We start from the raw sequence: 18758 nt of genomic DNA, 5'->3' as shown, positions 1-18758 counted from the left end.
TTTGCTGTAGTACCCTAGTAACACAATCTCATAATTGGCAACTTATTGACTAATAATTGCAACTATCTATTAAAATAACTAGTAAATGGGTAAAACTATGTTTGGTGAAGTTGATTTGTTAACAACAACAACAACTATTTATCTATAATAAAATGGAGCAGAAATAGGTATGCTCAAGTAATGTACAGAAACATTTTTTGGTGGTGCAGTTTTGAAGAGCACGTCTCTCATGTAGCCTACAGTACTATACAGTAGACACTGAGCAAAAGAGACGGTTTGGGAAATCCAAATGTTATTTGGCTTGAAAATAGTACATTAATAGTTATTTTAAAGACTGCTCTTTTAATTCCAAAATGCAATATGTTGACATTTCTCTGAATAGCGACAAAGTGACGGAAAAGAACATGCAGCCATCCTGCCACAGAGAAACAACCGAGGGTAACGTCACACCACAGAGGGTTAACAGCGCGCGCGTCACCGGCGTGCAGTGCACCGGAAGCGAATGGTCTGGAATGGAACGCAGTAGATTTCAAGTTCATGTTGTAAAACTTTTCATCCGATGTTTTGTTTTCTATATTGAGCCACATCACTCGCACACAGTGCCATAATGGCACACCGATATCTGCATCTGTCAAGAGGCTGCAGGAACCTTCTCCGCGCTCTGCTGCCAAATGTCACATCAACAAAATGTGTGCAAGCGGTAAATGTGCAGTTTAGATGCATTTCTCTTGATCTTGCATTGGTCATGGATCCGTTACCCTCGTTATCAAACCAAAACTAATCAAAAAGACACCTTATCATATGTGTCTCCTTTCTTCTTCTCTGGGATAGATTACATTGTGTGTTTGGTTGTAAACAAGGGTCTATGGTCGGCCTGTGTGACTTTGCGTTGGGTAACGCTGTCACAGCTTTTGTTATGTCACAGTTCTTTACATTAAACCTGTTATACTGTCAAATCTAAACAAAGAACGCGTCTGAAAGATAATCATGTGCTGTTGCTGGCTCGACATTGCTTGTCTAATGTTTCACTTTTGTTGAATAAACTAAATAAATATGTCTTAATGCTCTTTACTTTGCTCTGTTTAAAACAGCAGGTTTAATTGTTATTCATGAGATAAAGACCATTTGGGTCCTTATTGGTGCTTCACGACTTTGTTTACTTGGAATCTGTTGAAATCAGTAGTTACATAATTCCTTCTTGGCTAAAATCGACCAATGATGTAATGGTCTCAGAACAATTCAGACACTTTCTCATGCATGTTTTCCAGCTATTCTGATTAGCTCCTTTGATCAGCTTTATTTATTTGCTTTTATAGGCTCAGGGTGTTGGACAAATAGTCCTAGACAGAAGATCTTTGCTCTCACAGGTCTTGGGCGCCTATAGAAGATTAAGCTCCAAACCTCCCAAAGGTGTGAAATTACATGAATGATGAAATACTATTCAGGCTATCAGAGTTTTGATTGTTCTAGTCATTCACTGGCTCTTCTGCTAATTCCATATCTGCTTGTATTGAAGGATTTGAAAAATACTTTCCAAATAGCAAGAATGGTGGTCCAAAAAATAGTGAGCCTAAGCCATCCAACGCAGAAGTCAAAGGTAATGTCCCTCATAACCTTAGAAATGAATCACTAAGCAGAGCCATGTTTTATTTAGGATGTGCCACGGTGGTCGACTAATTGTCCAACAGCTGACTAGTGGATTAGTGGGGTCGACTACTAACATTCATAATTTTAGTGGTGGTGGCTTTAATGGAAAATGCAATTCTCTAATTATTTGAGAGGCGCAACTTCTTGGAGAGCGTTTTTGCGTTGTTATAGCTTGTTGTGAATAATAGTCAGCACAGTAAAACCTTCTGCAAGAAGTTTTGTTTCTTTAATGCTTTAGTTTAGTCCATTTATGCACCATTGCTGTTTTAGCCATCAAATCAGCGCATCAACAATACTGTCACTGTCGGACGTTAAATCCTCTACTGTGAGTAATGTTACAGTATTTGTGAGGTGTTGTGGAGAGATTAAATTATTTTGCTGATTCTGTCTTCAATTAAGACACTGCTTAAATAAATAAAATAGTTGTAGTAAAAAAGGTGGTTTTGTGCAGCTCTGCATTGGAGCCTTATTTTTTTACTGCTCTTACTTGATAGTTTTGTGCAATAAGATTTAATAGCTATTTAGCCCATTTATTTGTTGAATATCTGTTAGTTACCATGTTGAAGTGCTGCACGTAGCATCTGTATATCCCTCTGAAACATTAGGGTCATGTGCCCATAATTGAGCCTAATTATACATTATTATCCTCAACACTGACTAGTCGATTATGACAATTTTTAGTTTTGCACATCCCTAGTTTTACTCCATGTTGGGCATTTATGTGGTGCCATTTTACATGGAATACAATCAGGCTGTTTTCTGTATTTGTTTTAAATCAGAGGCCAAACCAACCAATGCTCAGAAGGCCACTGGTGGAGGAGGAAGTGGAGGAGGAGGAAAAAGAGGGGGGAGGAAGGATGAATCCACCTGGTACAGCCGTCTCCAAAAGGTTAAACTCTAATTATTATCAGTCTTATAGATTATTATTAATTATTAAAGAGGTTTTCTACTACTTTTTTAACTGAAAATGTGTATGATATATAATTTAAGTTTATTTTACATACTACTTAAATTATGATAATCTGTACATTTATATTTAGTTTAAAAAGGAATCAGTGATTTCACTTTGAATCAAAGTGAACTTAAAGGGATGGTTCACCCAAAAATGAAATTTTTGTCGTCATTTACTCACCCTCATGTTGTTGCAAACCCATATGATTTTCTTCTGTAAAACATAAAAGGAGATGTAACGCTTCCAGGCAGGCTGGGCAGCTATTTCTATGGATACCAGCTAATGCGCATGTGCCTTCTCAAGTTGATTGACAGGTGATGTCTGTATATAAAGGGTGATTGGCTCGTTTACCTGTAAGGTGGGACTTCCTTTTCTATATCCGTTGGCCGTTGCAATTTCTCCCATTCATTTTAATTCCAGTGGTCTGTCTGTGCTAAACTGTTTCTGCTGAGACTGAACATTCTGTCTAACATCTTCTATTGTGTTCCACAAAAGGAAAAAATATCCCACAAATCTGGAATGACTTGAGGGTAAATAAAAGTAAATAAAGACATAAATTTCACTTTTGGGTGAACTATCCCTTTAAATAGTTTTGAAAAGAGAAATTTAAAAACCAGTAGAGTGCAACAGTCTGGTTCCAGAAGTAAAAATCCCATTCATTTATCCCATAGATGAAGTGATTTTCAACAATAACTTATAAATCTTTAGAGGCAGACCTACCATGAGCTCCGAGATTGTTCATCGATGGTATATGCTTCCGTTGAAGCCATCAGTCTGCGTTATCTCAACTTCACTGTTTAAAAGTCGTGTCTGATAGTGGAATTCATGGTAAACAACTACATTACCCATGGTTCAGTAGAGAAAGCTTCACTTATCAGAGAACTGCGGCCAACGAAGCCCGCGAAACATGCCTCGGAGCGACCACTCACTCCCATGACTCACTCTGAATGACATTATGGAGTCAGTGTCTTTTCAACATTAAACTACTTATCTGTTTGTACATATATTGTTTCTATACATATAGTCAACAACCTAAAATTAATAGTTTTATATATTCCCATCGTTTTTTATTCAATGACATCATTCGCAATGCTTCATGGGATTGTAGTCCATGCCCTCATGAAAGATACACAGCCTTGTACCTTTGTCTTTTTGTCTGATTTTCTGATTTTTACTTTTTTGCCTTTTTTTTTTTTTTTTAAGTTTGTGAAGTTGTGATTTACCTCAGAGCTGGTTGGTTTGGTTCATGGCTTACAACTTTTGTATGAAGGATTTTATGATAAATCTATGGAAGGAATGAATGGGGAAAATGCTTCCGGAACCCAGAGGGTTGAATAAGTGGGCGGGCACTGTTGCGCTCTATTGGGCTTATTTGAATACCTTTCCTTGTAAATTGCATTTACTGTGTGCTGAATCAGCTTAAAGAAGAAAGTGGAATTTACAGAAAAACAACAAACTTAATAATAACAATTCAAACATTGTGAGGTCTAGATATTAAGATCATTAAATTTTCCCTCATTTGAAAACTTTACCAAATGATATGTGCTTCCAAATAATTTTTTTCTCTGTCACTCTCATGCAGGGTGATGTTCCATGGGATGATAAAGAGTTTCGTATGTATTTCCTGTGTGGAGCGGCCTTCTGGACAGCTGTCACATATTATTTTTTCTTCCGAGATGGAGGAAGAGAGGTGACCTGGAAAGACTTTGTAAATGGTTACCTAGCTAAAAGAGTGGTATGTATTTAATTGAAATAAATCAATTTTTAAGCAGTGTTTAGATCAGCAATTAAACAACATTGTCTGATAGTTTTTTTTTGCCAACTTCACTTGAACTTTGACACATGAAGTCATATTTTGAATCTTTTGTAGGTTGATAGGTTGGAGGTCGTAAACAAGCGATACGTAAAAGTCATTTTTACTCCTGGTAAAACTCCAGTTGATGGGGTGAGTTCTTGTTTTCTCTAGCAGCATTCTACACGTCATGTTTATTCTCATTATATAGACATTAGTCAAAAAAGCAATGTCAGAAATGATCATATTGAAAAGATAAACCATATAATTATATTATTATATAACCATTAACCATCACAAACAGTTGACCTGACATATCGATATATTTCTCTTCTAAAGGTTACACAAAATAAAGACACAGTGAACTGGAAATTTAGACGTTGCATGGATTTTCTAATATAATGTCAAATCCTCTCTTCAAATAGCAATATGTCTGGTTCAACATTGGCAGCGTGGACACATTTGAGCGAAACCTGGAGACTGCCCAGTTAGAGCTGGGTATTGAAGGAGAGAACAGACTGCCAGTTGTCTATTCCACTGAGAGTGATGGGTGAGATATTGATTTAAAATTGCCATTACACATTTCGTGTAAAGGTGATGTGTGTCATTTTTCCTGTTAAAATACTTTCTCTTCTCTCATTTTAACATGCAGAGACGAATATAAGAGAAATATTCGGAGGTTGATTGTAAACACTTTCAAAACATTGCTTTTTGTTTGAATATCCTGACCAGCCAAACATAGCAATACTTGCTCAACCAACGGCGTGAGTTTGGGGTGGGACTATCTGTTTATCCAACCATTGGAAGATGGGGGTATTATACTGGTTTGAACTTTAATTTTAAAATTCTGTTAACTGACACAAGTGGCGCAGAAATGACCCACTTCACCTTTAATTTTGGGTCAAGTTTCAAAGTATAAGATCCCTAGAGAGATCCTGTCTACATTTCAATTTTATTCTCCTTTCATTTTCAGGTCGTTCCTCCTTAGCATGTTGCCCACGGTACTGATCATTGGGTTCTTGCTGTTCATGCTGAGAAGAGGGCCAGCTGGGGCAGGGAGGCCAGGGAGGGGCATGGGTGGGCTCTTCAGTGTCAGTGAGACCACCGCCAAAGTGCTACGAGATGAGATTGACGTCAAGTTCAAGGATGTAGCAGGCTGTGAGGAGGCGAAGTTGGAGATCATGGAATTTGTTAACTTTCTTAAGAACCCAAAGCAGTACCAGGATTTGGGTGCCAAGATTCCAAAGGTATTACATGGCTTTTCTGATCGAGCATAACATTGCATAAGCTGGCTTGTAATGTGAGAAAATAGCAGTATTGAATGTTAACCCTGACTTCAACAAAAAGTTTTTGCTTTTTAGGGGGCTATTCTGACAGGACCCCCAGGTACAGGAAAGACTTTACTAGCCAAGGCCACTGCAGGGGAGGCCAACGTCCCCTTCATCACTGTCAATGGTTCAGAATTCTTAGAGATGTTTGTCGGGGTCGGGCCAGCCAGGGTGGGTAAACTGTTCGCATCATAATGTTAGCTAAACAAACTTTACATTACAGTCTGACTAAAATACTACCTTTTTGGGTAGGTTCGGGATCTCTTTGTTTTAGCCCGGAAGAATGCCCCATGCATTCTCTTCATAGATGAGATCGATGCAGTTGGGCGAAAGAGAGGCAGGGGCAACTTTGGTGGGCAGAGTGAACAAGAGAACACACTCAACCAGTTACTAGTCGAGATGGATGGTTTGTATCTTACAAAGTATCCATGATTAAGTGACACTTTGATTATAGATGTTCTTAAATGTTGTATTTTGTTAGAGTTATATTTCAGAAAATGTTTCTTTGAGCATGGTTATTGCTCCCAAACTGTCTCTAGATATCTGTGTTAGGATCATAGCAATGTTTATTATGTTAGTCAACAACAGATCATTAAAACGGATGTGGTGTAATTGTTTTTCCTCCCTTGTAGGATTTAACACTGCTACCAATGTTGTGGTGCTAGCAGGCACAAACAGATCAGACATTCTAGATCCAGCTTTGATGAGGCCTGGCCGGTTTGATAGACAGATATACATTGGTAAATGGTTTTATCATAAATTGTATCATTCTGGATTTGAAAATGATTCATTAGTTTATTATAGATTTTTAATGTTATCCTCTGAACTTTTGGAGAACTTTAAAGGTGCACTCTGTAACTTTTTGTTAGTGTCATCTTGGACTTACAGTGACACCTAGTGGTGTGGATGCAGCATAATTTAAAATAAATAGTTTTCAGTTACTGATGATTGATTAATTTAATCCAAGAGTGAAAGTGTCCAATAACATGATGGTTACTGAGATTATGCGAGTAGTATTCAGCTGGTCATGTTATTTTAAAATGGCAGCCCCCATGAGGGTGCCCCTGCCCCATGTAGAATAAAACAGCTTTTATAAGGTTACTGATATGACTAGAGTCCTCATCTCATGTGAGTGGTCAAGATGTTATTCATGTTTCAAAATACAATTAATTTCTTTAAAACTTTTTTAATGGGGAAAAAATTACTGTGTACCTTTTAATTACTCTTAAAAACTTATTAAAAGCCAGTTTTCGTAATTTGGAGGAAAACATTACCCTCAGAAATAATTCATTATAATTAAGTATATTGTTGTACAATGTGCAATAATTTCAGGGCCACCAGATATCAAAGGTAGAGCCTCTATATTCAAAGTACATTTGAGACCACTGAAGCTGGATACAGAGTTGGACAAAGAAGCTCTGGCAAGGAAAATGGCTGCCCTAACACCTGGTTTTTCAGGCAAGCAAAGCCTTATTTTTAAGAACTAGGGGTTCAACAGTGGTTTATGAGAGTAAAACTGAAATTCACAACTTACTGATTTTAAACTAACAGGTGCGGACATTGCTAATGTGTGCAACGAGGCTGCGCTTATTGCAGCCCGCCATCTTTCTGATGCCATCAACCATAAACACTTTGAGCAAGCTATCGAACGAGTAATTGGAGGTATGTCAAATGACAAATATGCCATTTCAAAATCTCACTTAAAGGGGTAGTTCCATGGAACACAAAAGGAGATGTAAGGCTGAATGTTAGCTTCAGGCACCATTCACTGCCATTGTATGGAAAAAAGATGGAATGAAAGTGAATGGTGACTGAGGCTAACATTCTGCCTAACATCTCCTTTTGTGTTCAATGGAGGAAATATATATATATTTTTTCATTAGTTCATTTTTGGGTGAACTATTCCTTTAAGGTTACACTTGTTCAAAGCAAACTGTGTTATTTATATATTGGAGCACATGCATAGTTTCAGTGTGAAAGCAAAGCAAAGTAAAAAAAATATTTACAAGTTCTCTGCATGTCTAGGTCTTGAGAAGAAGACTCAGGTGCTGCAGCCCGAGGAGAAAAAGACAGTTGCTTACCATGAGGCTGGTCATGCTGTAGCTGGCTGGTTCCTTGAGCATGCTGATCCCCTGCTTAAAGTAAAACTCTCGCTCATCTTGACTTTAATACATTCTTATACCTTTCTGCACTAGTGATCAGGGTAAATTGCTGTGCTTTTTCCCACCTCTCAGTGTACTCAGACATTCATTGGTGATTTCAGGTGTCCATCATCCCACGTGGGAAGGGATTGGGCTATGCCCAGTATTTGCCTAAAGAGCAGTATCTGTACACCAAGGAGCAACTGTTGGACAGGATGTGTATGATGCTGGGTGGGCGTGTCTCAGAGGAGATCTTTTTTGGCCGTATTACCACTGGGGCTCAGGATGACTTGAAGAAGGTGACACAGAGTGCCTATGCACAGGTGGGTTACACATTAGTCTAACCTGATTTGTTGCCTGTTTGGAAAGTATTATTGGTTGTATACGCATAGTATCTGGATGATTTCTGACTCTTTGATTAGTGATTTATGATGAATTGATAGTGTTAAATCACTTTACGGCAGGAGTTGCCAAACTTTTCTGACCTAGGGATCCCACACCCAGACTCTCAGTCAACCCAGGGACCCTGTACAATACTTTCAATGGACTTTCACGGACCCCCAGTTGAAAAAACTGGCCTTAAAGAAATAATTTGTTACTATTTTGATTGCAGATCGTGCAGTTTGGCATGAATGAAAAGGTGGGGCAAGTGTCGTTTGACCTGCCACGGCAAGGAGAGATGGTTCTGGAGAAACCCTACAGTGAGGCTACAGCACGCCTCATCGACACAGAGGTCCGGAATCTCATCACCTCAGCTTATGATCGTACAAAGCAGCTGCTGTCTGAGAAGAAGTCTGATGTGGAGAAGGTAAGGCAGGACAGTGAATTACTGAGCAGGATCAATGACTGAAGGCTGCACTGAGTTGTTCCAGCATGCCCATAAATGCAGTTTAACATACATTATACATTGATTTGTTCAACACTTGGGATGGGAATCGTAAGGAATTTAACGCTTTTGTTTCTTATTCCTCTACCCCAATAAATGGTCCTAACTATCTATTAAACAAAAAACAAAAAACAAAAAAAAAAAAAAAAAAAAATATATATATATATATATATATATATATATATATATATATATATATATATATATATATATATATATATATATACACACACTATTATTGGTTATATATATATTTTTATTATTTTTTTTATTATTATTTAAGTATCATTTATAAACAAAACTCAGCTTCGAATATGTATTTTTTTACCACACGTTATTATAGGAACAACCACTGATTTAAAGGATAGTTCACCTAAAAATGTAAATTCTCTCATCATTTACTCATCCTCTTGCTATTCCAGATGTGGATTACTTTCTTTCTTCTGCTGAACACAAATTAATATTTTTAGAAGAATATCTCAGCTCTGTAGGTCATCATAATGCAAATGAATGGGTACCAACATTTTGGAGCTCCAGAATGGACATAAAAGTAATCCATACGACTCCACTGGTTAAATCAATATCTTCAGAAGCGATATGACAGGTGTGGGTGATAAACAGATCAATATTTAAGTCCTTTTTTACTATATTTTCTCCTCCCTGCCCCATAGGTGGTGACATGCATGAAGAATGATAATCGGCAGAAACAAAAGAAGAAGAATGTGAAAGTGAAAGTGGAGATTGATAGTAAAAAAGTATTTAAATATTGATCGGTTTCTCACCCACACCCAGGGTTAGGAGGGTTACTTTTTAAATGTATTCCACTACAGATTACAGAATACATGCTGTAAAATGTAATTTGAAACGTATTTCGTTAGATTACTCAAGGTCAGTAATGTATTCTAAATACTTTGGATTACTTCTTCAGCACTGGTAGATTTTTTCGCTTGTTTTGACTATAAAAACTTTGCCAGAACAGCAAGACAAAATACACATGTTAAAATACATTCTCTGAAAAACCTAAATATCTTATGCAGTGTTGCTTCTAAAACAAGATCAATCAAATTGATCTTGTTTTAAGGATTTTTAGATATTATTTACTAGAAAAAAAGAAATTATGATCTAAAGTGAATTTTCTTGATAAAAAAAATATGGTCGTGCCTGGTAACGTGCATGTAAAATGGCTAGAAATAGCATTTTAGCTTAGCATAAAGCTGACAATTTACACAAGGTTTATTTCTATTTCTTCTGCTCCAAACTTACTTCAAATTTCTCTGTCTGCTCGTATGAATGTAACACATCATAAGAAAGTGTTTCACAGCTGTTCAAATGCACTTTGGATCGCATCATTTATATGTATAAATGTTTTCCATCTGAAAGGACTAAATATTAAATGAAACAAATGACAATAAAATGCAAAGTAATCTCATCAGTAATCAAAATACTTTTTGAATGTAACTGTATTTCTAATTACCAATGATTTAAATTGTAACTGTAGTGGAATACAGTTACTTATATTTTGTATTTTAAATACGTAATCCCGTTACATGTATTTTGTTACTCCCCAACCCTTCCCACACCTATTATTTTGCTTTTGAAGATATGTATTTAAACACTGGGGTCATATGGATCACTTTTTCAGAGCTGTGAAAAAGTATTTTCCCCCTTCCTGGTGTCTTCTATTTTTGTGTATTTTTCATACTAAATTGTTTTAGATCTTCAAATGAAATATAATATAAAACAAAGGTAACCTGAGTAAACACAAAATACAGTTTTCAAATATATATATATATATTGAAGCAAAAAAGTTATCCAGCACCTATATCACCCATGTGAAAAACTAACTTCCCCCTTAAACTTAATAGCTGGTTGTTCCACCTTTTAGCAGCAACAATTGCAATCAGATGCTTCCGATAACTGGAGATCAGTCTTTCACAACGCTGTGGTGGAATTTTGGCCCACTAGTCTTTGCAGAACTGCTCTAAGCCACATTGGAATGTTTTCGAGAATGAACTGCCTGTTTAAGGTCCTGCCACAGCATCTCAATCGGGCTCAAGTCAGGACTTTGACTAGGCCACTCCAAAACATTAATTTTGCTTCATTTGAGCCATTCAGAGGTGGACTTACTCCCATGCTTTGGATCACTGTCTTGCTGCATAATCCAGTTGTGCTTGAGCTTCAACTCACAGACTGATGACCGGACGTTCTCCTTTAGGATTTTCTGGTAGAGAGCAGAATTCGTGTTTCACTCAATTATTGCAAGTCGCCCTGACCCTGAAGCAGCAAAGCATCCCCACACCATCACACTACCACCACCATGCTTGACCGTAGGTATGATGTTCTTTTTGTGGAATTCTGTGTTTGATTTACGCCAGATGTAACGGGACACTTGTCTTCCAAACAGAATATTCTCCCAAAAGCTTTCAGGATCATCGAGGTGTGTTTTGGCAAAATTCAGATGAGCCGTAATGTTCTTCTGGGTTAGCAGTGGTTTTAGCCTTGCCACTCTTCCATGGATGGCATTTTTGGCCAGTGTCTTTGTCTCTCCGATAGTGGAGTCATGAACAGTGACCTTTATTGATGCGAGAGAGGCCTGCAGTTCCTTGGATGTTGTCCTTGGCTTTTTTGTGTCTTCCTAGATGAGTCGTCGCTGTGATCTTGGAAGAATTTTGGATGGTCTACAACTTCTGGGAAGGTTCACTACTGTGTCAAGTTTTTTCCATGTGGAGATAATGGCTCTCATTCTGGTTCTTTGGAGTCCCAGAGCTTTTGAAACAGCTTTGTAACCCCTGATGTATTTCGACTGTAGACTGATGTATTTCAATCAAATTTTTTCTCATCATTTCTGGAATTTCTTTCGACCTTGGCATAGTGTGCTACTGGGTGAGACCTTTTAGCCAACTTCATGCTGCTGAAAAAGTTCTATTTAGGTGTTGATTTGATTGAACAGGGCTGACAGTAATCAGGCCTGGGTGTGTCTAGTCCAGCTGAATCCCATTATAAATGCAGTTTCATAGATTTGGGGATTTAGTAACTAAGGGGGCAAATTCTTTTTCACACACTTTTTTTGATGGCAAGCTTGACCTTGACCTTTCTAATTAACTGAATATTTTTTATAAGTGTTTTAATGTCCATGATTTTAGTGAGGAACTGTCAGTCTTCAAAAATGCTGTTCCTGAGCAGAACAGTGTACATGTTGATAAGGGCAAGGCCCTGAAACTTTTCTGGGGCGTAAAGGAAAGGAAAATTTCTGGCCCTGATGGCATTGGAGGTCGTATTCTTAAAAATTGTGCTGAACAGTTGGCAGATACACTACCGGTCAAAAGTTTTGAAACACTTGACTGAAATGTTTCTCATGATCTTAAAAATCTTTTGATCTGAAGGCTTATGCTTCAATGTTTGAAATTAGTTTTGTAGACAAAAATATAATTGTGCCACCAAATTAATTTATTTAATTACAAAACTAAAATTTAATTTCATAGTCCAAATAGACTTGGACCAAATAATAAAGAAAAGCAGCCAATACGTCCCCAACATTGATGGGAACTCCTTCAATACTGTTTATAAAGCATCCCAGGGTGATACCTTAAGAAGTTGGTTGAGAAAATGTCAAATCAAATCAAATCACATTTATTATTTTTAAGAGTACATGTCTGAAAATTCTAGGCAAAGGGTGACTACTATGAAAATGCTAAAATATAACACAGTTTTGATTTATTTTGGATTTTGTTTAGTCACAACATAATTCCCATAGTTCCATTTATGTTATTCCATAGTTTTGATGACTTTACTATTATTCTAAAATGTGGGGAAAAAAAAAAAAAAAAAAAAAATATATATATATATATATATATATATATATATATATATATATATATATATATATATATATATATATATATAAAATAAAGAATGAGTAGGTGTTTCAGAACTTTTGACCAGTAGTGTATATTCTGTTTTATCTTTAAGTTATCACATCTCCTCCGTAGGGTTCCTTGTCTATGGAAGGATTCCATCATCATACCTGTGCTCGGTATGTCACTCAATGACTACAGGCCTGTAGCGCTTTCCTCTCTTGTTATGAAATAATTTGAGAAGATTGTGAAGGATGCTCTTCTGAATAAAGTGCAGGCCAATTTGCCTACAGGCCAGGCAGGGGTGTTGACGAGGCGATGGGCACCCTATTAAACATGATTCAGGCACACCTTCAGGGTGCAAAGACTTTTGTGCGATTTCGTTTTTATTGATTTCTCCTCAGCGTTTAATTGTATCCAGCCTCATATTTTAGCAGGAATGCTAGAGAGCATCCCCAACATTGATCCTGGCCTGATATGTTGGCTGATGAATTTCTTAACTGGAAGGTTGCAACATGTGAAGTCTAATGCTGTCTTCAGATGTTCTTTTCTCCTCCACTGTATCACCCCAGGGGTGCATCCTCTCACCTCTTTTATTTGTGCTGTACACTAACGAGTGCCAAAGCCAATATGTGAGACGTCATATTAAGTTTGCCGATGATTCGGTATCGTGTCTCTTCTCAACAGTGATGACCCTGATCATGGCCCTGTAGTTGCAGAATTCACAGACTGGTGTAAGTCATCCTTTTTGGACATTAATGTGTCTAAAACTAAAGAGATGGCAATAGATTTTAGGAAGAATCCTACTGTCATATCTCCTGTAGTGATTAATGATCAGGCAGTTGAGTTTGTACAGCAGTATAAATATCTTGGTACTGAATTTGATGACAAGCTGACCTTCAAGTTTCAGGTGGATGCTGAGAAAAGCCCATCAGCGTATATACATTTATCGTAAGCTTCAAAGTTTTAATGTTGATAATACCTTTATGAAAATGCTTTATTCCTGTTTTATTGAATCTGTTCTTACATTTTCCTTTGTCAGCTGGCACAGGTCACTTAACCTAAAAATAAAAACAGATTGCAGGGTATCATCAAAGTGTGCAGCAAAATTGCAGGCACGACCTTGAATGACTTAACTCATCTGTACAAGGTCAGGACCTTAAAGAATGCCCAGTCAATCCTGGCTGATCCTAGCCATCCCCTGTCCAAGGAGTTTAAGTTCCTTCCGTCTGGCCGCAGATACAATCTGCCAACATGTAGGACAAATAGACTTAAGAACTCATTTGTCCTGGCTGCCATTGGCTTATTAAATAATTCAGTGTTTTTTTTTATGTTGTATTTATTGTCCATTTATTATTGTTTGTCTGATGGTTGTGTGTTTACTGCTGACTGTACAACAAATTGCCCCTCGGGGATAATAAAGATATCATTGATCTTGACACAGGCCCAGTTGGTATTGGATAACTTTTTTTGCTTTAATAACATTATCATTTAAAAACTGTATTTTGTGTTTACTTAGATTGCCTTTGTTAGATTTTGTTTGAATTTTTGAAACAATTTAGAATGAGATGTACACAAAAACAGAAGAATACTTTTTCACAGCACTGTATATGTCCTTTATGTGATTTTTAGAGCTACAAACTTCTGATCACCATTCACTTACTTTGTATGGACCTTCAGAGCTGAAATATTTTTCTATAAATCTTCGTTTGTGTTCAGAAGAAAGAAAGTCATACACATCTAGGATGGCATGAGGGTGAGTAAAGGATGAGAGAATTTTCATTTTTGGGTGAACTATCCCATAACATCTTGAAAGCTTTAAATACGAATATCACTGTAACAGTTCTCTGTTCATTTTGAGTTGGACATGACAAAAGTTATGACTTCAGTGTAAGTCAAGAGCCCCTCTGACCGATTCAGTCAATCAGAAGAGTGAGTTTTTGACTGATTTAATTGGAGACTGAATTTTGAATCTTTAGCTTGAAAAATAGAAAGCACCACAAAAAGAGCCATTTATTCACAAATCAGACAATACTGTTGCGCAGTACGTTTCATGTTATCACGTGACTAACACAATACAAATGAAAGATGCGCTTGTCTATTTATTGTCTTGCTTCACAGCACCCAATCTTTCACTTTCATCACGTTAACTTAAGGCAGGCTCACAACTCAGATAAAAATATACACTCGCTTCACTGTGAGACACTATCAGAGTGTTTTAGAACTGTTAACAGAATCAAATATCTTGAAAAACATTTGGTTCTAGTATTTTTTAAGGTTACATTTTTCTCAATCTTTTTAATAAATCATGTTAAAAGAATTGTTCACAGAAAAATTTAAATTCTCTCATTATTAACTTATCCTGATGCCATCCCAGATGTGCATGACTGTCTTTCTTAAGCAGAACACAAATTAAGATTTTTAGAAAAATGTTGAAGCTCTGTAGTTTCTTATAAAGTAATTAAACAGGTGCCATCAGGCTGCTGGCTATTTGACGGTCTAAAAGGCATATTTAGGCAGCAAAAAAGTAATACGCACAACTCCAGTCATAAATGTATGTCTTCTGAACAAATCGATAGGTTGGTGTAAGAAACAAATCGATAATTAATTTTTTTTAAACTATAAATCGTTGCTTTTGGCTAGGGGTGCTGGGGTACTGTTTGAAATGAACTAACTCGCGCTTGATGTTTGTTCCTCTATTGTATACAAAGCGCACGCTTCCGACTTCTTGTGTGAACGCGCCATAGCACTTACGTCACTGATGCGTCGACTGCTGGCAGGAAGCGATTTTTTTTTTTTATTATTTATTTATTTATTTATTTATTTTCACTTTAAGAAAGTTTTAATTATCGATTTGTTTCTTACACTAACCTATCGATTTGCTTCAAAAGACATTAATTGATCGACTGGAGTTGTGCATATTACTTTTATGCTGCCTAAATATGCCTTTTAGACCGTCAAATAGCCAGCAGCCTGATGGCGCCTGTTTAATTACTTTATAAGGACCTACAGAGCTTCGACATTTTTCTAAAAATCTTAATTGGTGTTCTCCTGAAGACAGTCAGTCATACACCTCTAGGATGGCATCAGGGTAAGTGAATAATGAGATAATTTTAATTTTTGGGTGAACTACAATATTCCTTTGAGTAAACAACCCTTATATGTGTCTTTCCAGTAACTGCTCTCTGTTCTCCACTAGGTGGCACTGCGTCTACTCGAGAAGGAGGTGCTAGATAAGAACGATATGGTGGAGCTGCTGGGCCAAAGGCCATTTGCTGAGAAGTCTACTTATGAAGAGTTTGTGGAGGGAACGGGGAGCATGGATGAGGACACCTCACTGCCGGAGGGTCTGAAGGACTGGAACAAGGAGCGCAGCAATGAGAAGGAGGAGAGCACAGAGGAACAGGTGGCTCGACAGATCACTGGTGGTATGCCCTTCTAAGGACACCCTTTTCACCATGGCCTCTGAGGGCCCTGGAGGGTCAGAGCACTTATTTATAAGATGAGAAAATGCTGTAAATGATGCCCCAGTCAGGCAGACAATCATTGATGCAAGTCTCTGTTCTTCAGGAGAGTCCTGATTGGAGGACTCTTGCTCAGTTGTAAGCTTTGGGCTTGTTTTGTGAAATTGCAAGATTCTCTGTTGATTGTACAATAGGGTGTTTATGAAATATAAACAGTTTAAAATCTTGTATTTTCTTGTAAGTTTATTGTTTTCAGCAAAGCTGCCTGAAAGTATAAGAAATTGAAGGTGAAGTGTATTTATGTGACACATCAGTGCTTTGCCCAAAATCAGTTAAAATCAAGGCAAAAGCTCTGTAGCTTGCCAAGAAACAATATCTTTCTTGTTATTTCAGTTTTACCTATCAATGACTAAGAAGACAAACAAATAGGCAATTTATTGAAAAATCTTTAAGTTTAACATAAAACATTTTGAGTGTAAACCTGTAAAATCTATGACAAGTCTATGACATGCACATATTGTGTTCATTCTTCCTGTAAATTAGATTGCCATTTCAAAAAAGTACACTGCAGTGACTGCCACAATTGTGTGACTTTTTGCAAGAGGTCTGTTTGCAAGGGGGGTTCTTGCTCACTAGCTATCTGAAAGACTGAAATGTACCATCATGAATGTTGTGGACCATGCACAAAGTCACCCATGTTAACTGACATATTCTCTTCTCTCACACATTTGCACTGTAATGGGCATCAGCCTTTGATTTCCATGTTGTTTTTTATCACGTGTCCTCCTGAGTAAACGGCCATGCGTTTTTTTTTTTTATGGCCCAGGCAGCTGCTGGCCGCTCTCCATTAACCTGACGGATTAAACTGTAGCTTGATTCAAAATAGTTATTTGCATTCTACAGAAATCTCTTTGGTAATGACGTACACAAATCCAGCAGCAGGCAGTAGTTCATAACGTTAATGCTAATTGAGGTGTGTGATATTGAAGGTATGTAAATGCAGTATTTATTCTACGATACAAAAGCTTTTATTGTGTCAAATCCGGCAAGCGTTGGGGTTATAAACAGAACATATCAATATAAATGCTTGTCCTTTTGTGACTTCAGCAGATTTTGCTTGATATCACATGTAAATGTGTATTTTGTTCTGTGAAGGTTTGGAACGTGTGATAAAACCTAAATAAATGTACAGAAATGTCAAATTGATTCTCTTTAGTTCTTGATACCTCTATAAGAGATTCTATAGAAAATTTGGTTATTTACTCACCCTCATGTTGTTCCAAACCCGTATTACTTTTTTTCTTACATGTAACACAAAAAGCAGAATGGCACCATTCATTTGCATTGTATGGAAACAAAGATTAAATAAAATGAATGGTGACTGAGACTAACATTTTGCCTAACATCTCTTGTGTTATCATACATGTCTGAAACAACAAGAGGGTGAATAAATGATGACAAAATGTGTATTTTTGGGTGAACCATTTCTTTTAAAGGAATATTTCTTTTAATTCCAAAAATGAAAATTTTCATTTTCTCACCCTCACGCCATCCCAGATATGTTTGACTTACTATCTTCTGCACAACACAAATGAAGATTTTTAGAAGAATATCTCCACTCTGTAGGTCCATACAATGCAACTGAATTGTAACCAGAACTCTGAAGGTCCAAAAAGCACATAAAGGCAGAATAAAAGTAATCCATATGACTCCAGTATTTAAATCCATGTCTTCAGTTGTGAAATGTTAGGTGTGGGTTAGAAACAGATCAAAATGTAGGTCCTTTTTTACTAAAAAGTTCCACTTTCATCAGCCCTCCTATGCATTTTCACAAGAGGACAGAGTCCTACTGGGCAGGGAGAAAAAAAAAAAAAAAAACTGGGATCAAGGAAAGGAAAAGAATAAATAAATCACATTTCCGCAACAGCCCAGTAGGTGGCAATACGCACAAAGAATACAAATCGCCAAATAACAAAAAGAGACCACTCGTGAACGTGCATAGGAGGGCTATAAAGTGGAAATTTATAGTAAAAAAGGACTTAAATATTGATCTGTTTTTTTTTTATTTTTTTTATCCACACCTAACATATCGCAACTGAAGATATGGATTTAAACACTGGAGTCATATGGATTACTTTATGCTTGCTTTATGTGCTTTTTGGAGCTTTAAAGTTCAGGTCACCATTCCCTTGCAAATAATGGACCAACAGATCTGAGAAGTTTTTCTAAAATTCTTTTTCTTGTCTTCTGCGGAAGAATGAAAATCATACACATCTGGGATGGCATGAGGGTGAGTAAATGATGAGAGAATTTTCATTTTTTGGTGAACAGTCCTTTTAACAATATATTCCATTCTCTTTGCTTTCATCTGTTGCTGGAAACAAATCTGGATGTTTTTCTGTAGCAGTATCCCCGTGGGAATTTGGTAACTTGCTAAAAATAAATAAATCAAAGGCTTTAAATTGTATTCACACGAGCGTTCATGATGAGTGTTCATGATGATCGTTCAAAAATACACTGCAACCCACTTCAATGGCGTAATGTTTGCTGGAGCACTCCAAATAAACAGAAGAATGAATCAGCCGCTCGCCTGCCAGGGAGGATGGAGGATGTACATTTAGAATAGGCAAATATGAAGAGGCTTCCCTCACTGTCTCTTCTGATTCAGCACTAAATACAAGTGTTCTTCACACT

The 18758-nt window shown here is 37.1% G+C and overlaps 2 protein-coding genes across 3 annotated transcripts in view; one reads left to right on the top strand and one right to left on the bottom strand.

The window, feature by feature from the left end:
* The window catches only part of LOC127440281 (UPF0415 protein C7orf25 homolog), a 340920-nt gene that overhangs the window by 204428 nt on the left and 117734 nt on the right, over positions 1–18758 (bottom strand). The gene's annotated exons all lie outside the window — the stretch shown is intronic.
* LOC127440275 (AFG3-like protein 2) lies at positions 490–17266 on the top strand. 2 transcript variants are annotated; one of them, XM_051696758.1, is made up of 17 exons: positions 490–700; positions 1317–1410; positions 1517–1597; positions 2427–2536; positions 4182–4334; positions 4470–4544; positions 4817–4941; positions 5365–5638; positions 5753–5890; positions 5972–6125; positions 6352–6459; positions 7052–7177; positions 7271–7381; positions 7745–7860; positions 7983–8183; positions 8474–8668; positions 15800–17266. In XM_051696758.1, the coding sequence occupies exons 1-17, from the start codon at positions 608–610 to the stop codon at positions 16040–16042; spliced, it is 2397 nt and encodes a 798-aa protein (XP_051552718.1). In that variant the 5' UTR covers positions 490–607; the 3' UTR covers positions 16043–17266. The 2 variants fall into 2 exon arrangements, with proteins under 2 accessions (XP_051552718.1, XP_051552719.1); XM_051696759.1 differs by lacking the exons at positions 1317–1410; positions 1517–1597 and having other exon boundaries at positions 548–700.

Source organism: Myxocyprinus asiaticus, chromosome 5 (genome assembly GCF_019703515.2).
Source record: "Myxocyprinus asiaticus isolate MX2 ecotype Aquarium Trade chromosome 5, UBuf_Myxa_2, whole genome shotgun sequence".
NCBI lineage: Eukaryota > Metazoa > Chordata > Actinopteri > Cypriniformes > Catostomidae > Myxocyprinus > Myxocyprinus asiaticus.
Note: the sequence above shows the minus strand (reverse complement) of the source record. Positions and strands in the feature narration are given on the sequence as shown.